Consider the following 19,112-nt stretch of genomic DNA (forward strand, 5'->3'; position numbering starts at 1 on the left):
GCAGAGTTCTGTGCTTTCTGACACTTGCCTTGCTGTTCCACCAGCTGCTCTGCGGGCCAGCCATGAAACCAGAGTCCTTGAAACTGGCTCCAGGTGAATGAATTGGTGCTCTTTTTCTGTAACACTGGGAAAAATTAGGATCTTTTGGACAAAATCTTTACAGCTCAAATGCACAGTGAAAGAATGTGGTGGGATTTGTTTGAGGAAAGAACATCTCTTATTCACACTATCTTTAAGTAAACCTTTCCTTTAAGTTACTCCTGGTCTCCTGGCTATTGTGGACACCATCCTGGCAATGTGCATGAAGAAGTACCTTTAAAAAAAATGGATGAAGCATTATTCTCCCCCAAGTATAGATTTTAAGCTTACTTCAAAAAATGTCGACAATTACAGAAGGATATAGAGAAAAGGAAAAAGTCATCCAAATTTTACCACTGCTAATACTTAGGTATGTAACTCTATGGTCTTTTTCTACAAACACCACACACACTTAAAAACAACATGAGATTGAAGTATAAATTATGTTTGTAACCTGCTTTTACTACTTTATATGTCATGTACATTTTCCATATCAAACATAAAGTTCTCCATTACCATTTTTAGGGTTGCATAGTATTCAATGTCTAGATAAATCAGTGTTTAACTGTTCCCTAATGATGGACATTAATATAGCTTCCTATTTTTCATCATTATAAACAATAATCTGATGGACATTCTTGTACATTTCCCTGGTTAACTCTCAGGATAAATTCCTGGAAGTAGAAATTCTGGGTCAGAGGGAATAGTGATCTAAATAAGAATGTCACTGTGTAGCAATTGGGAGTTTACAGGTGGGGAAACTGAGGAAAAGCAATTTTCCCAAGCTGGGTGTCAGGGCCAGGGCCAGACTGAGATACCTAGATGCCTGCAGTCCATGTTCCATAACAGGTGATAATGCTCAAATTCTGTGCAAGTAGTGGGGTGGCACTTGAAATATTTATTTGTGTGTTGTTTTTTATGTCTTTATTTATGTCTTTATGATATAACTTGAGGAGTAATCTTCATTCCCTGTTATAGGTGTCTGAAATATTGTTGGTTAGAGTAGTGGTTTCCCCAACTTCCTTGATCAAAATGATCACATGGGGCTCTTGTTAACATCACGGATTCCTGGTGCCCACCCAAAAGCTGCTGAATCAGGTTCTCTAGGGGAGGGCCCTGGGGTACTCTATGTTTAACAAGCCAGGTGAGTCTTATGATCAGGAAAATTTGGGAAATATCTGGAGGGAGGCAGGCAAGAAACTGAATGATTGCCGGTGATTAACTAACTTCTTTATGGGAATCAGTTGATTTCATACCAGTGGAATGGGGGAGAGGGAGCAAAATCCGGGATAAGCAGGATTTTGAGGATAGAGATGGTGACAGGATTTAGATTCTGAGCAGAAGCATGATAGCAATAGTTACTTCTAAGCATGTTTTCCGAAAAGTGGGACCTTTCCTACAACTGTGAAGGTAATTTGTTACCACGACGATTATGACTATGATAAGAAGACCATTGGAGAGATTAGAAGACCATTCCAGCCATTAGAGGATGGAATGCAGGAGCAAGATTCAGAGAGACCTATTAAGAAGGTGGTCAGGGCTTCCCTGGTGGCGCAGTGGTTGAGAGTCCGCCTGCCGATGCAGGGGACGCGGGTTCGTGCCCCGGTGTGGGAAGATCCCACATGCCGCGGAGCGGCTGGGCCCGTGAGCCATGGCCACCGAGCCTGCGCGTCCGGAGCCTGTGCTCCGCAACGGGAGAGGCCACAACAGGGAGAGGCCCGCGTACCGCAAAAAAAAAAAAAAAAGAAGGTGGTCAGAGAGGTAATAGATTAATGTGTTGCTCCTCCTTCCCAGGCCCCACCCACAGGCTTGCTTCCCCCAATACTGTACCTTTTTTCCAGAGTGTGAGGTCTTGCCTTGGAAAAGGCAGCTCTGATCAGAGCCCTAAACTGGGGGCTCTGGGAGACTAAGGGGCAGCACAAAGGCCCTAAGCAGGAGGCATGGAGAGAAGGAGGACCACTGTGAGAGCTGGTGAGGGTGGTAAGTGCACCAGAGATTAATTTCACTTGCCTTGCCTGACCCAACCAATGCTGTGCTTGGGACAGTCACTGAACAACTAGCTCCAGGCCCCTAAGAATCAATTCTGCATAAGGGCACAAGGATACAAATGTGTTCAGTGTAGCCAACTTTGAGAATGAGGAAGACACGGCTCTCTACAATAAGATGGTGTCTCATATCACTAGTTAGGAAAACTAAAACCTTTACAAAAATAATAGATCCTTAATACTTTACTAAATAAACTCTCTACAATAAGATGGTGTCTCATATCACTAGTTAGGAAAACCAAAACCTTTACAAAAATAATAGATCCTTAATATTTTACTAAATAAACAGTAGGATCTCTTTCAGATGTATTTCTGTCTTCCACATTCTTTTCAATGAGACTTTTAAACTGTGTTTATAACTACAATGTGTTCCCTCTCCTCTTCTGTGAATGCCCTGGTCTCTGCTTGACTTATGAGGCCTCTTCTCACCTGTTGCTAATCACCAGGCATTTCCTGAAGAGAGTTTTAGGTTGTAATGCATAACAACAATGCACTATTTTTGCCTCCTTTGGGCGGGTGCCCTCCTTACTTTCTGAAATGCAGTTCTTTGAAACAATAGTTCATAATTCTTAATTTCCAATCCTGTTGCCTTACTTTCCACAACAACTGTAAAAGTATTAATTGAAGATGACCTAACTGTCATCATCAAGAGATGGTTAGATAAACTCTGGAATACTGTTCAGATACTAAAATAAATCTATGGATTCAACTGGATCTATAAATGCTGATATTAAAGACATCCACAATGAATTGGAGTATTAGAGCTGTATGATTAGTATGTTGTCATATTTTACTTAAAAAAAGAAAAATGAGAAACGTGTGTATTTTCTATCCATTTATGTGTCTATGTGTGAGTATAGAAATGTGTGTTTGCATTTATATGCCGGGGAGCCAACATGTTACCTGAGGGAGGAGACAGTGCAGGTATCCAGGCAGTCCACACCAATCCAGCTGTGCTGGACATTCACAACTGTCATCTGTTCTGATTTGTTTGTGCTCTTGCTGTACTGGTTATAAATATATGTGATGCATCATTCCCAGAATAGGAATAGGGAGATGGGAGACTCATACTTTTTTTCTTTTTTTTGACATCTTTATTGGAGTATAATTGCTTTACAATGGTGTGTTAGTTTCTGCTGTATAACAAAGTGAATCAGCTGTACATATATATATATATCCCCATATCCCCTCCCTCTTGCGTCTTCCCCCCACCCTCCCTATCCCACCCCTCTACTTGGTCACAAAGCATCGAGCTGATCTCCCTGTGCCATGTGGCTGCTTCCCACTGGCTACTTTATATTTGGTATCATACTTTTTTTTTAAACTTCATTCACTTCTGTATTGATTGAATTATCTTGGTGATAAATAACCAATTAAAGTAATTTAAAAGTGATAACAGTAAATCTGATTTGTATATAAGTGATCTATAGAAGCTATATAATGAAAGGCCAATGAATTTAAGCTTCATGGTATAAAGGTATATCGCCCAAGTGAGTAGATTTGGTTCATGAGGCTTTCAAAGTCCAACTCCCCAATATAAGATGAGGAAATTAAGCCTAAGAGGTTCTGTGACTTGCCCAAGGTCATACAGAAAGTTAGTAGCGGAGCTCCAGGGAGAAACCAGATCTTCTGATATCTACTCCCAGGCTCATTCCAATTCATTATGATTTTCTGTGTGTGTGTGTGTGCTTGTGTGTGTATGAGGGGGTGTTTTAAAACTCAATGCTTCTCTGGCAGTTCACTTAGCTTTAAAAGTACAAGATGGAATTAATTAGAATTTAGCAGTATTAGATAAATAAGAAATACAGAATCTTCTATCAGTTAGGCTAACATAGCTTAAAATAGCTTTCAAATATCAAATATGAATTTAACTTGGAAAAATAAGATAGACTATGTTAATAAGAATGTTCTTGGGGGCTTCCCTTGTGGCGCAGTGGTTGAGAATCTGCCTGCCAATGCAGGGGACACGGGTTCGAGCCCTGGTCTGGGAAGATCCCACATGCCACGGAGCAACTAGGCCCGTGAGCCACAACTACTGAGCCTGCGCGTCTGGAGCCTGTGCTCCGCAACAAGAGAGGCCGCGATAGTGAGAGGCCCGCGTACTGCGATGAAGAGTGGCCCCCACTCACCGCAACTAGAGAAAGCCCTCGCACAGAAACGAGACCCAACACAGCCAAAAATAAAAATAAATAAATTAAAAAAAAAAAAGAATGTTCTTGAACATCATATAGTAGTTCCTTTAACTATACAATGTTAATGTCATTTTCCACCTTTGGATCTTTAGACAGATCAAAATTGAATGAGCCTTGTAACGGTGATGGATTCAGAAAGAAATAGGACGAGGGCATAAAAGGCTTCATTGATCTGTTAATGTAAAAATAGGGTAGCTTAGATAAATGAATGACAGAGAAGACTCAGAAGTTCTAAATAAAAGCTCATTTACATACAAATATTAACACAGATTACTCTATAGGTAGTAGCTAGGGTAATGGTTATCATAGAAATAAAGAAAATGCAATACAGCGTAGTCCTTTTAGTTGATAGAATATGAAATGTTAAGGTGCTTAAGGTGATATGGTAGATTAACTGTGGAGGTGCCAACCTTCCACCCCTCCCTGGACTCCCATCCTTAGCAGCATGGTTTGCAGTTAGCCTGGTCCCCCTCGCTCCTCCTCCCCGCTGAATCTGACTGGCTTTGTAACTTGCTTTGGCCAACAGAATGTGGTGGAAGTGATGGTATGCCAGTTCTGAGACTAGGTCTCTTGAGGCTTGTACACATGTGCACTGTCTCTTAGCATTCTGCATTCACTGTGACAACAAACCCAGGGTATCCTGCCGGATGATAAACAATCACAAGGAGCAGAGACAGGTCATCTAGGCTGGGGCCATCCTAGAGCAACTAGTTCCCAGCCGACCTGCCAGTTGACTGCTGATGAATGAGCGAGCCAAGCCAAGGTCAGCTGAGCACAGAGGAATTGACCAGTTGACTGTAGACTTGTGAGCTAAATCAACGCTTATTCTTTTAAGCCACTTAATTTTGTGTGTTTGTTAAGCAGCATGACTGTGGCAGTACTTGTCTGTGACTATTATTTAGAATTCCTGTTTCAAAATGAGCCCAATTTTACATTATGAAACTGTGGGTATTCTCCGAGGGAGCATTTACCGAGCAGCTATAAAACTGTGAAGTCTCAAAAGAAGCAACACACACATTTGTCCAAGTGCAGACAAAGACTGTCTTTAGGGGGTTTGCTTTCTGATGGGAGAGACCAAATGACTACTTATGTAACAAATAAAACCTAAGCATAAATAAGTAAACTTAAATACACACAGGTATATTCTTTTCTGTCTGGTATCCTTTTCTTTTCTTTTGGTAGGAACTCTTTCCCATTAGATATAGTCTTGGTGAGACTTTCAGTCGAGCTGCCTCCATCACCCTTTGGACAAATGGTAGGCACATGACTAAAGCTAATCAAACAAGGTCTATGGAATTTCAGTCTTGATCAGGGTAACCCAGGTTGAAACTCAGCCCATTTCCTGAAGGGTTGTCTCTTGTTCAAGTAACCCCTAATTCTGTTAAATCTCCCTTCACTAAATCTCTGTAATCCACCCCTTTCCCTTTGGGTTTCCCTGTGGGTTTTATAAATCCATGCCTTTATAATTCACATTTCACACAGAGTACTGGGAAAGAGTAGGTGGTCCTCAGAAACCCTGTGATTTGATGAGTCTCTGCAGGAAAGAGGGAAGGGAATTTTTGTTCAGGTCCATTGTGTATAGGCGCTGGACACCGATGTATAAACCTTCAAGGTAGGAATAAGAAAAGGAAATTAAGGCTCCTCATGGTGAATTTCCCCCAAGTTGATAGCTACTAAGTAGAAAGCTGTTATGGAATGAATTTGTCCTCCTCAAAATTTTTTTATATTTTATTGAAGTATAGTTGATTTAAATGTTGTGTTAATTTCTGCTGTACAGCAAAGTGATTCAGTTATACATATGTATATATATTCTTTTTCATATTCTTTTCCATTACTGTTTATCACAAGATATTGAATATAGTTCCCTGTGCTATACAGTAGGACCTTGTTGTTTATCCATCCTATAAATACTAGTTTGCATCTGCTAAGTCCAAACTCCCAATCCTTCCCTCCCCAAACTGCCTTCCCCCTTGACAACCACATAGAGAAAGTCTGTTCTCTATGTCTGTGATTCTGCTTCTGTTTCATAGATATGTTTATTTGTGTCATTTTTAGATTCCACATACAGGTGATATCATATGGAATTTGTCTTTCTCTTTTTGACTTACTTTCTTTAGTATGATAATCTAATCTAGTCCATCCATGTTGCTGCAAATGGCATTATTTCATTCTTTTTTATGGCTGAGTAATATTCCATTGTATATATGTACCACAGCTTTTTAAAAAAATAAATTTATTTATTTATTTGTTTATTTTTGGCTGCATTTGGTTTTCGTTGCTGCATGAGGGCTTTCTCTAGTTGCGGCGAGCAGGGACTACTCTTTGTTGCGGTGCGTGGGCTTCTCGTTGCGGTGGCTTCTCCTGTTGTGGAGCACGGGCTCTAGGCGCGCAGGTGTCAGTAGTTGTGGCTTGCAGGCTCTAGAGCGCAGGCTCAGTAGTTGTGGCTTAGTTGCTCTGCAGCATGTGGGATCTTCCCAGACTGGGGCTTGAACCCATGTCCCCTGCATTGGCAAGCGGATTCTTAACCACTGAGCCACCAGGGAAGTCCCTGTACCACATCATCTTTATCCATTCCTCTGTTGATAGACATTTAGGTTGCTTCCATGTCTTGGCTATTGTAAATAGTGCTACAATGAACATTAGGGTGCATGTATCTTTTCAAATTACGGTTTTCTCTGGATATATGCCCAGGAGTGGGATTTCTGGATCATATGTTCATCAGTGATATTGGCCAATAGTTTTCTTTTTTTTTTTTTGCAGTATCTTTGTCTGGTTTTGGTTTCAGGATAATTATGGCCACATAGAATGAGTTTGGGAGTGTTCCTTCTGCTGCAATTTTTTTGAAACAGTTTCAGAAGAATAGGTGTTAACTCTTCTCTAAATGTTTGATAGAATTCGCCTGTGAAGCCATCTGGTCCTGGACTTTTGTTTGTTGGAAGTTTTTTAATCACCATTTCAATTTTAGTACTTGTGATTGGTCTGTTTATATTTTCTGTTTCTTCCTGGTTCAGTCTTGGAAGATTGTACCTTTCTAAGAATTTGTCCATTTCTTCCAGGTTGTCCATTTTATTGGCATATAGTTGCTTGTAGTAGTCTCTTATGATTCTTTGTATTTCTATGTCCATTGTAACTTCTCCTTTTTCACTTTTAATTTTATTAATTTGAGCCCTCTCCCTTTTCTTCTTGATGAGTCTGGCTAAAGGTTTATCAATTTTGTTTATCTTCTCAGAGAAACAGCTTTTAGTTTCATTGATCTTTGCTATTGTTTTCTTTGTTTCTATTTCATTTATTTCTGCTCTGATCTTTATGATTTCTTTCCTTCTACTAACTTTGGGTTTCTTTCCTTCTACTAACTTTGGGCTTTTTTTTAATATAAATTTATGAAAATTTATAAAATTCTACTAACTTTGTTCTTCTTTTTCTAGTTTCTTTAGGTGTAAGGTTAGATTGTTTATTTGAGATTTTTCTTGTTTCTTGAGGTGGGATTGTATTGCTATATACTTCCTTCTTAGAACTGCTTTTGCTGCATCCCACAGGTTTTGGGTTGTCGTGTTTTCATTGTCAATTGTTTCTAGGTATTTTTTGATTTCCACTTTGATTTCTTCAGTGGTCCGTTGGTTATTTAGTAGCATATTTATTTAGTCTCCATGTGTTTGTGTTTTTTACAGGTGTTTTTTTTTCTGTAATTGATTTCTAATCTCATAGTGTTGTGGTCAGAAAACATGCTTGGTATGATTTCAATTTTCTTAAATTTACCAAGGCTTTATTTATAACCCAGGATGTGATCTACCCTGAGAATGGGTCTACTTGGGAATGGGATCTACTTCTGAGAATGTTCTGTGTGCACTTGAGAAGAAAGCTTATTCTGCTGCTTTTGGATGGAATGTCCTATAAATATCAATTAAGTCTATCTGATTTAAGGTGTCATTTAAGGCTTGTGTTTCCTTATTTATTTTCTGTCTGGATTATCTGTCCATTGGTATAAGTGGGGTGTTAAAATTCTCCACTATAATTATGCTACTGTCGATTTCCCCTTTTATGGCTGTTAGCATTTGCCTTATGTATCAAGGTGCTCCTATGTTGGGTGCATATATACTTACAATTGTTATGTCTTCTTCCTGGGTTTATCCCCTGATCATTATGTAGTGTCTTTCCTTGTGTCTTGTAACATTCTTTATTTTAAAGTCTATTTTATCTGATATGAGTATTGCTACTCCAGCTTTCTTTTGATTTCCATTTGCATGGAATATCTTTTTCCATCCCCTCACTTTCAGTCTGTATGTGTTCCTAGGTCTGAAGTGGGTTTCTTGTAGACAGCATACATACAGGTCTTGTTTTTGTATCCATTCAGCCAGGCTATAGTTTTTGGTTGGAGCATTTAATCCATTTACATCAAGATGGCGGAGCAGAAGGATTTGGATCTCACCTCCTCCCACAAATACGTCTACAAATGGAACAGTTCTCACAGAACACCTACTAAACACTAGCAGAAGACCTCAAATAGCTGAAAGGACAAAAACCTTTCAAAAGGTTTTTTTCAAAAAACCAGGTAGGATGAGAGGAAAAAAAAAACGAGGAAGTGGGATGGGACCTGTGGCCTTGGGAGGGAGCTGAAAAAGAGGAAACGTTCCCGCACACCGTGGGAAGCTGCCTCACTGGCAGGGAGACCAGCTGTGACAGAAAGTGAGCTTCAGAGGCTCAGAGGAGAGCACCACAACTGGTTGGTGGCAGGCAGAACAGAGAGAGACTTACACAGACATTTGTGCCACCACCCTGTTCATCGTAGCCTGAGACATGAGTCTGCTGTTATGAGTGGGGCTGGGTGCCAAAACTCGGGGTTTAGAGGACAGACCCGGGGAGAGGAGTGCTGTTGGCTGCATGGAGACAGCCTGAAGGAGCTGGAGCGTGCTACAGCTGCAACGGGGATTGTTTGTGAAAGAAACCCGGGCCACCACAGAAGTGAGGTGCCATTGTTAAGTGGCCCACAAAGGGAGGGGTAGTGCTGCCTGGATAGCTTTTTTCTCCATGCACCACTCCCTGCCTACAGGGGCTCAGGGAGAGCGCATCCCCGCCGCCAGCTCAGCGGGCTTCTGTGCACCAGCTGCCACCTCGGGGCCTCCCACCTCGGTGGCCTCCCATGCCCCAGCCGCTGCCTCGGTAGGCTCTGGGAGCAGATGCCACCAGGTTTCCCACACGCAGAGACAGGGCTGAAACCACAGCTGAGTCCCAGGGCCTGGCCGACTTAGGCGGCAAGGCTGAAATCTCTCCCCCTGTCTGCACAAGCCACGGATTTACACCTCCACTGCCGGCTTTGTAAATTCAGCGCCTGCAGGACATCTGAGTGGACAACAGGTGCTCCTGTGGCTGGGATGGTTCTGGCTTAGCAGCTGCAGGCTTTGTGGGCACCTGCACATGGGGCCTGGGCTGGGCCAGGGTATGAGCTGGCTCCGTAGCGCACATAGCGGGTCCAGGGGCATGCCTACTGCAGTCCTCGGGCCTGACTTCAGTGGATCTGCACTGGTTGCCTTATAAAAACAATACCTGATAGATACCAGGGCCAATTGCTGGCATTCCCAAAGTTGAGACATGGCCAAGGCAGTGCCAACAACAGTGTACTTTGTGAGCCTGCACAACGGGTGACAGGTGACAGACACAGCAGAGCACATTCACTGGTGAACAGCTATGGTGGAGGAATACTCAGTGGCTCCTCTCCCAATGGGAGAGCTCCAGTCCCACCTACCTCACACGACAGCTCAGAAACACAGCTCAGAAACGGATCTGGGGGCTTCTATTCCAACAGCTAGGGAACAGACCCGGCCCATGACGACCACATAGCAAAGAGGAGGCCCCGCTCAATGTCCAGTGCAGGCTCTGGTCACCACAACACTAGTCACACCTCCTATCAAGGGGATAATGGCCAGCATACACTGAGGAAAGAGGTGGCAGCCAGCCACACTAAAAACAGCCCTCGCACCAAAAAATATTAAATCCACGCAAGCTACACAAGGACACTCCCACATAAAAATAGCCCTCCAAGACCACAGTATATAATTGTTTCTCCAAAACTCATAGAGCAAGAGACATAAGTAAAATGAAGAAGCAGAGGAACCACTCCTAATGAAAAGATCAAGAGAATTTCCCTGAAAGAACAAACAATGTAATAGACCTCTTCAGTCTAATAGACACTGAGTTTGAAAAAAGAGATAATGAAAATACTGAAGGAATTGCGAATGACCATTGATAGAAATGCTGATTATTATAAAAAGGAACTAGAAACTATAAAAAGAAACCAAGAAAAATTAGAGAACTCATTTGCCGATATGAAATCTGAGCTAAAGGCAATGAATAGCAGAATGAAAAATGCAGAAGAATGCATAAATGATCTGAAAGATAGAGTAATGGAAATCAGCCAATCAGAACAGCAGATAGAAAGCCAAATGAAAATAAAAAATGAAAGCAATATAGGAGACCTATGGAATAACATAAAGCATGCCAATCTATACATAATAGGGATCCCAGAAGGAGAAGAAAGAGAAAAGGGATTGAAAATGTATTTGAAGAAATTATGACTGATAACTTCCCAAACCTAACAAAGGAAACAGATATCCAGGTACAAGAAGCATAGAGGGTTAATATACTTGAATAACAGGGTAACCACAAATCAAAAACATACAGTAGATTCACAAAAACCAAAAAGAAGAGAACATAAGCATAATACAAAATAAAATTATCAAACCAAAAAAGGGAAAACAAAAAGAAAAGGGATAAAGAAGAAATATAAAATCAATAGGAAAATGACATTTAAAATGGCAATAAATATATATCTATCAATGATTACCTTAAATGTTAATGGACAAAGTGCTCCAATCAAAAGACACAGAGTGGCATATTGGATAAAAAACAAGAGCTTATAATATGCTGTTACAAGACACCCACTTTAGGGCAAAGGACACACATCGATTGAAAGTAAGGGGTTGGAAAAAGATATTTCATGTAAATGGAAATGACAAGAAAGTGGGAGTTGCAATACCCCTCAAAATTAATGTTGAAGCCTCCCCGCCAAAAACTAAGGTACCTCAGAATGTGATTGTGTTTGGAGCTAGGGTCTTTACAGAGGTGTTTAACTTAAAATGAGGTCATTAGGGTAGGCCCTAATGCAATATGACTGGTGTCCTTTTAAGAAGAAGGAATTTGGGCATAGACATATACAGAGGGAAGACAATGTGAAGACACAGGGGGAAGATGGCGTTTTACAAGTCAAAGACAGAGGCCTGGAAAAAATCTTTCCCTCATCACCCTCAGAAGAAACCAATTCTGCCAAAACTTTGATCTCAGACTTCTAGCTTGCAGAACTCTAAGCAAAAAAAAAAATCTGATGTTTAAGCCACCCACTTTGAGGTACTATTTATGGCAGCCTTAGAAAACCAATATAAACTCCCAGATTGAAATACAGCTCTGTGTGACTATAAAATATATACTTTTTACTGTGTTGTAAGGTATAGGATGATAAAAACCCCAGGACCAAGTTGTTGTTCTTATTATCAAAAAAAAAAAAATGCAGAGGAAAGAGAAGACCTGCACAGAGAGTGTGCCACCACCCTGCACTCCTCAGAATGAGATGCGTATCCACCGGTGCAGAAAGGGGTCTGGGTGCGGAAGCTCTGGCTTTGGAGGTCAGACCTGGGGAGAGGGCTGGCACTGGCTGCATGGAGACAGCCCGAAGGGGCTGGAGTGTGGTGCGGCTGCAATCGAGGGGACATGCAGAGGGAACCCAGGCCTGCTGTGAGGAGAAGTGCCATTGCTAGAGGGCGTGTGAAGCGAGGGGTGGCGCCCGCCAGGCAGCCTCTTTCTCCACCCACATGATCTCAGCCAAGAGGGCACTGCCTCCACAGGCTATTGCTGGCTCCGAGAGCGGGAGCAAGCAGCCGACTTCACCACCACTGTGGTTCCGGAGCGGGCACCAGCCTCCGCCATCTACACAACCCCTATCAAAGGGGTAACACTGAGGGAGAGAGGCGACAGGCATCCGTACCAAAAACAGCTCTCGCACCAAAAATATTAAACCCACACAAGCTACACAGGGACGTTCTCACATAAAGATAGCCTTCCAAGACCACAGTAGATAATCATTTCTCCTAAACTCACAGAGTAAGAGAAATATAAGTAAAATGAAGGAGCAGGGGAACCACTCCCAGTTAAAAGACCAAGAGAATTCCCCTGAAAGAACAAACAATGAAAAAGACCTCTTCAGTCTAATAGACACCAAATTCAAAAAGGAGATAATGAAGATACTGAAGGAATTCAGAAAGGTTATGACAGAAATGCAGATTACTGTAAAAAGGAACTAGAAACTATATGCAAGAGCCAAGAAGAATTAGAAAATTTATTTGCAGAGATGAAAGCTGAACTAAAGGCAATGATAGCAGAATGAATAAAGCAGAAGAATGAATAAGTGACCTGGAAGATAGAATAATGGAAATCACCCAATTAGAACAGCAGACAGAAACCCAAATGAAAAAAAAAAAGCAGTATCAGAGACCTGTGGGATAATATAAAGCAGGCCTACCTATGCATAGTAGGGATTCCAGAAGGGAATGAAAGAGGAAAAGGGATTGAAAATGTATTTGAAGAAATTATGACTGATAACTTCCCAAACCTAACAAAGGAAACAGATATCCAGGTACAAGAAGCATAGAGGGTTAATATACTTGAATAACAGGGTAACCACAAATCAAAAACATACAGTAGATTCACAAAAACCAAAAAGAAGAGAACATAAGCATAATACAAAATAAAATTATCAAACCAAAAAAGGGAAAACAAAAAGAAAAGGGATAAAGAAGAAATATAAAATCAATAGGAAAATGACATTTAAAATGGCAATAAATATATATCTATCAATGATTACCTTAAATGTTAATGGACAAAGTGCTCCAATCAAAAGACACAGAGTGGCATATTGGATAAAAAACAAGAGCTTATAATATGCTGTTACAAGACACCCACTTTAGGGCAAAGGACACACATCGATTGAAAGTAAGGGGTTGGAAAAAGATATTTCATGTAAATGGAAATGACAAGAAAGTGGGAGTTGCAATACCCCTCAAAATTAATGTTGAAGCCTCCCCGCCAAAAACTAAGGTACCTCAGAATGTGATTGTGTTTGGAGCTAGGGTCTTTACAGAGGTGTTTAACTTAAAATGAGGTCATTAGGGTAGGCCCTAATGCAATATGACTGGTGTCCTTTTAAGAAGAAGGAATTTGGGCATAGACATATACAGAGGGAAGACAATGTGAAGACACAGGGGGAAGATGGCGTTTTACAAGTCAAAGACAGAGGCCTGGAAAAAATCTTTCCCTCATCACCCTCAGAAGAAACCAATTCTGCCAAAACTTTGATCTCAGACTTCTAGCTTGCAGAACTCTAAGCAAAAAAAAAAATCTGATGTTTAAGCCACCCACTTTGAGGTACTATTTATGGCAGCCTTAGAAAACCAATATAAACTCCCAGATTGAAATACAGCTCTGTGTGACTATAAAATATATACTTTTTACTGTGTTGTAAGGTATAGGATGATAAAAACCCCAGGACCAAGTTGTTGTTCTTATTATCAAAAAAAAAAAAATGCAGAGGAAAGAGAAGAATGTTTAAGAAAATGCAGAGTCTAGTTTCTAACTTAAGAATCTATGTTCTTAACCATACTGTACTCTGGCTTTATTTCAGTGCAGTGCTTGACATTCACATTTTCCTGTCTTCTCAGTCCAACTATCAGCTTTGAGAAAGTTGAACGGTTTTGATGGTATTTGATAATCTCCTTAATGGTGCTATACCACACCTCCCTTGTGGTAAATTCCGCCATCTTGAAACAAAATGGCCACTGATGTAGGTTTCCCAGTGATCACTGTTCCTGAAGTTTTTATAGGACTTAAGCTTTGTATGAGGATTTAGGTTGTATGATTATGTTGATTGAGGTCTTCAATTCATAAAACCATAATTAATTAGGAAGGGGAAAAGACATAAGATAAAAGGAAATTTGTCCAGCTAACAAAGTCAGTTAATTCAAGCATGGAATTTAAATTCATAACCCCAGCTTAGACTAATATTCACATTTTAAAGAATTTGTTTTTGGAAACCTTTATAAAACTCTCCACTGTTAAAATGTACTGCCATCTGGGGTTTAGCATTTATAAAATGTGCAGTTAAGAGATGCCAAGAGATTCCTCATGCAAACCAGATGGTACAATAACAGCTCTATTTTTCTGGCAGAAAGAAATAGGACTTTGAGTGTCTTGAAACTTATGTGAATAAATTAAGCCCAATCAATACCTCAGGGACATTACAATTTCAATACTCAACTTATCCACCTAAATATTTTCATAAATGTTTTCATTTGGAGAAGAAAAAACAAAAGGGAAGACAATGGTTCTTTTGATTGCTTCATGTTTGTGTTTAAACAATGTTTCTAAGGAAAACAACACCAATGATATTCAGTGTGGGAAAGAAAGTTTCTGTATTTTTTTTTTTTTTTTTTTTTTTTTTTTTTTTGCAGTACCGGGGCCCTCCCCTTTGGTGGCCTGAGTTTAAATGACAAGCAGGATTGTTGAAATCTCTTTTGAATAGAAAAAATCCACATCAAATAGGTTGAACAGTTTTATTACAGTGATAAAGAGGAAAAAATACACATGTAAGTGACATTTCTTAATAATCCATATGAAAATGTCTTTACCTCAACAGATATATTTCTCATAAACCCATTCAGCACATGCAGTAGTGTGTTAACGATGCTTGGTTCTGTTCTTGCCTGATTCCTCTAAGTTTTCTGGGTAACAACATGGCTTTTGTAATCCCCTTTATTTTCATTTACTTTCTGCTATTGTTTTTATTTTCAATAGAATTCATAATAAGATACTCATTAGATGAAGTAATCTTGTTAAAAGCAAATGTTCTGCTTGGATATTTTCTTTTTCCTTATTACAAAAAATGTGCTTCCCTACCATACAAGTGAGTTTCCTCTGTAATTAGATGTGAGTAGCTTTGAAGAACAAATAATGTCTGCTTTTGAAAGCCAGATCTCTTGAGGTGCAGGCGGCAATCCCATTAATAAAAATATAGGTTGCACAAGCTGTTGAATTTCTTTCCCAAATAGCAGTGAATGGTTTTTCAGAACAAGAGAGAAGTTTGTTTTCCACTTTGCTGGCATTGGTTCTTCGTGGGGTAGACTGGAATTTTCAACTATCACTAGTTTTTGTCCCTTCTTTTCCTCTCCCTAAGCAAGGGAACATACAGGAATCTGTTTTATAGATAGGTCAAAGCCCTGGATAAATCCTCCATCCAAGGGTTACTTGGCCAGGATTGCATTCATGGTATATGGGACTCCTGTTCAGACCACTCAGCTATCAGGTAGCTGCTATTAAAGCAGGAGAGGTCACAGAATTATAAACACAACAATGAAGACTTGAAAATGGCATTGCTCTATGGGAAAGAGAAAACCCACTGGCGAGAGAATCTCTCCAAATGCTGCCCCTGGAAGCTCGTTAACCCCGTTTTCCTATGAGTCTTTGGCAGAAAGAAGTGGTGTCTAGGCAGAAGGGCTCTCAGAGTTACATTCTTGGGGATCCTGGTAATAGGTTGAGTTTCTAGAGTTTTAGAAAAACAAAGGAGGAAATAGAGTCTACCCCTCTGAACCTAAGTAGCAACCAGAACAACACAGAAGATACTTGCAGGATGTTTCTCTAAAGTTATACTAATATTGCAGGAGTGTAGTGAGTTGAGGGCAGCAGGGTTGGTTCCAATAGGATGGTTGATGAGGGCCTTAACTTGCTAGCTAATAGAACAATACAAGGGAGGGTTATCACCACTTAAATCTAATCCTCAAAGTCTCTGTGTGTATGGCAGTTCTTCTCTGACCTTGGAAGAGTCCAGCAGCATACTGTTGGAACAAGACACTCAAATACTTATTTCCATAAGAAAAAAACAGTCAAAAGTCACAATTGCCCCACAATTATCCAACCCCTCATAAGGAATTCGTGTCTACATTATACGTAAATCTGTGTTATTTTCATTAATCTCTGCCCTTACCATCTTCTACCAATTTTGCTTTCTTTGGGCTTTGGGGAATAAGGAAGTAGACCAATTATTGAGCTATAGCACTCTCTCCCTGTCCCCTAAGCCACAATCACACTACTTCCAGTTTGTAATACCATGCTTTATAGTCTGTAAGGAATTTTTTTTTATCTCATTTCACCCTTATTCCTGTAAGCTTAGGTGATGATGATAGCAACATGAGCAATTTCTTCCAATTTTATCCACAAAGAAATGGAGACTCAAATAGAGAGTATAACTTGTCCCAGACCATATGAACTCTAGGCCTTCTAGCTCCAAGTTCAGCCCTCTTTCTCAACCTCATCTTGAAGGGATAAAGTAAGGAGGATCTTCAAACTCATAAAGATTTGTTTCTGCTTTCCCTCTCCCTCCCCATCCAGTCTTCTCTGAAGGAAAATTTTCCCAAGGAAATGCCAGAGGGTGCCAATATCTTCACCATAAAAAAAAAAAGAAAGCTCAGTTTTTTTAACATTTCATAGGAGAGGATAAGTCCAAGTCATAAATGCTACTGGAGTTGAGACACTCTTCCTTCTCCTCTTTGTCTTGCATTTCCAATTCTTATTCCCCTCCTCTATAATTGCTCTGTCCTCCTTTTCCTTTGCTTCTACTCTAATTCTTACCATTCTGCTCTTCTCATCATTGGTATCATTATCACTAATATCACCATCATCATCTTTATCTGGCAGCAGACTCCTTGTTTGATTGGCACTTAGCATTCTATTACTGTAGAATAGAATAGAATACTGTATAATAGAACAGAGTGTTCTATTCCATTAATCCATCTTTGAGAAGCCCTTTCTCAGGTTACATAAGATTTTCTATTTAGAGTACATTAATGAATGCAATTGTGTCTAAATTAAAGTGGCTCATGCAAAAATGATAGAGCAACAGTGTTACATTGTTCTCAAAGTGTCCACAATCATGTTTGGATATTTCACTTTCTCTAGGATAAAAAAATTCCTTTTTTTTTTTTTTTTTGCGGTACGCGGGCCTCCCCTGTTGCGGAGCACAGGCTCCGGACGTGCAGGCTCAGCGGCCGTGGCTCACGGGCCCAGCCGCTCTGCGGCATGTGGGATCTTCCCAGACCGGGGCACGAACCCGTGTCCCCTGAATCGGCAGGTGGACTCTCAACCACTGCGCCACCAGGGAAGCCCCCGTTTTTTTTAACAAACAAATAATGCTGGCTTCCAGGTTTTGCTTCTACAGCTTCCACTGTTGTTCTCATAGAAACCAAAAAAAAAGGAACACACATTGACCTTTAGAGCTAATTATTGTGAGGAATTTGCAGATGAAAGCTTTGTACTATTTCAGAGTGGGCAGATAATTTATCTTGGACTAAAGACTTGGACAAAAAGAGATAAGAGGAATAAACAGTCACAGACTTCAAATATATACCTTCCTCACATCAATTACATGGAATATTATCCAAACATATTAAATATTTTATAACAATATGGGAAATATTTATGATGTATTAAAGAGAAGAAAAATTACAATGCAAAATGGTAAGTATTTGATGATGAAAATGATGTAAAAGTTATATCACAAGAGAACATGTAAACAGTTAATCAGTTGTATAAGGATGATGGTTTCTAATTTTGTTGCAGTGTCTTCAGAGAGCATGATCTACATGAAACCTATTATTTGATGTTTGTTGAGGCCTGCACTGGTTCTATTAGGTGGGCAATTTTTATAAATATTCTCGTGTGCTTGAAAAGAACATGCATTTTCTATTGAGTGCAGTGTTCTATATAGGATTGTTAGATAAAGCTTTTTAATTGTGTTCAATTTTTTTATACCTTTCCTAATCTTTAGTCTGATTGATATATAACATTAAGGAGTTGTGTTAAAATCTCCCACTATGATTGCAGATTTGTTCTTTCTCATTAAATTCTACTACTGTTTGTTTTCTCTATTTTGAGGTTATGCTATTAGGTACATACAAGTTTAGGAGTATCATATTTTCTTGATGAATTGTTCCTTTTATCATCATGGATTATCTCTCTTTATCCCTGGTAATATTTTTGGCTTAAACTATTTTTTTGTCTGATATAAATATAGCTGTACCAATTTGTTGTTAGTATTTGCATGATATAACTTTTCCATTTTTTACTTTCAATTTTTTTTGCAATTTTATATTTTAGATGTCTGTTGTAAATAAGACATACCTGAGTCTTCTAACTGGTGAATTTGGTCTGTTTACATTTATTTTGATTGCAGATAAATTTGGACCATGTTTTTGGTCTTATATTGTGCTCTTTATTTACACTAATTTTTCTATGCTTTTCCATAAGGTGGAAGTTTCAGTTAAGGATTTGAGATCTTCTTTTCTAACACAGGCATTAAAAACTGCAAATTTCCCACCTAAGTTTTGTTTTAACTGCATCCTGTAAATTTTGCAATGTTTGCTTTCATTTTCATTAAGTTCAAAATATATCTGATAAAGAATTTGTATCTAGAATATATAAAGAACTCCTATAACTCAATAAGAATAAGACAACCTAATGAAAAAATGAGTAAAGAAATTTTTAAAAAGATGTGAGAATGGTTAATAAGCACATAAAAGGGCTTCCCTGGTGGCGCAGTGGTTGAGGGTCCGCCTGCCGAGGCAGGGGACACGGGTTCGTGCCCCGGTCCGGGAAGATCCCACATGCCGCGGAGCGGCTGGGCCCGTGAGCCATGGCCGCTGAGCCT

The 19,112-nt window shown here is 39.8% G+C and overlaps 1 protein-coding gene across 5 annotated transcripts in view; it reads left to right on the top strand.

Moving 5' to 3' along the window:
- Positions 1 to 19,112, top strand: part of ANKS4B (ankyrin repeat and sterile alpha motif domain containing 4B) — a 50,489-nt gene that overhangs the window by 19,850 nt on the left and 11,527 nt on the right. For 2 of the 5 annotated variants that reach the window (XM_055090032.1, XM_055090034.1), the window contains exons 1-3: positions 41 to 93; positions 8,667 to 8,864; positions 18,026 to 18,097. Coding sequence is in view for 4 of the 5 variants with exons in the window: in XM_055090034.1 (XP_054946009.1) it covers positions 18,066 to 18,097 (32 nt within the window). In the remaining variant the exon portion in view is untranslated. Of the gene's footprint in view, positions 1 to 40; positions 94 to 368; positions 449 to 8,666; positions 8,865 to 18,025; positions 18,098 to 19,112 lie in introns of those variants that run through there. The other 3 variants (XM_028498527.2, XM_055090035.1, XM_055090033.1) reach the window with 3 other exon arrangements.

The sequence above is a fragment of the Physeter macrocephalus genome, chromosome 14 (genome assembly GCF_002837175.3).
Source record: "Physeter macrocephalus isolate SW-GA chromosome 14, ASM283717v5, whole genome shotgun sequence".
NCBI classification, from domain to species: Eukaryota; Metazoa; Chordata; class Mammalia; order Artiodactyla; family Physeteridae; genus Physeter; species Physeter macrocephalus.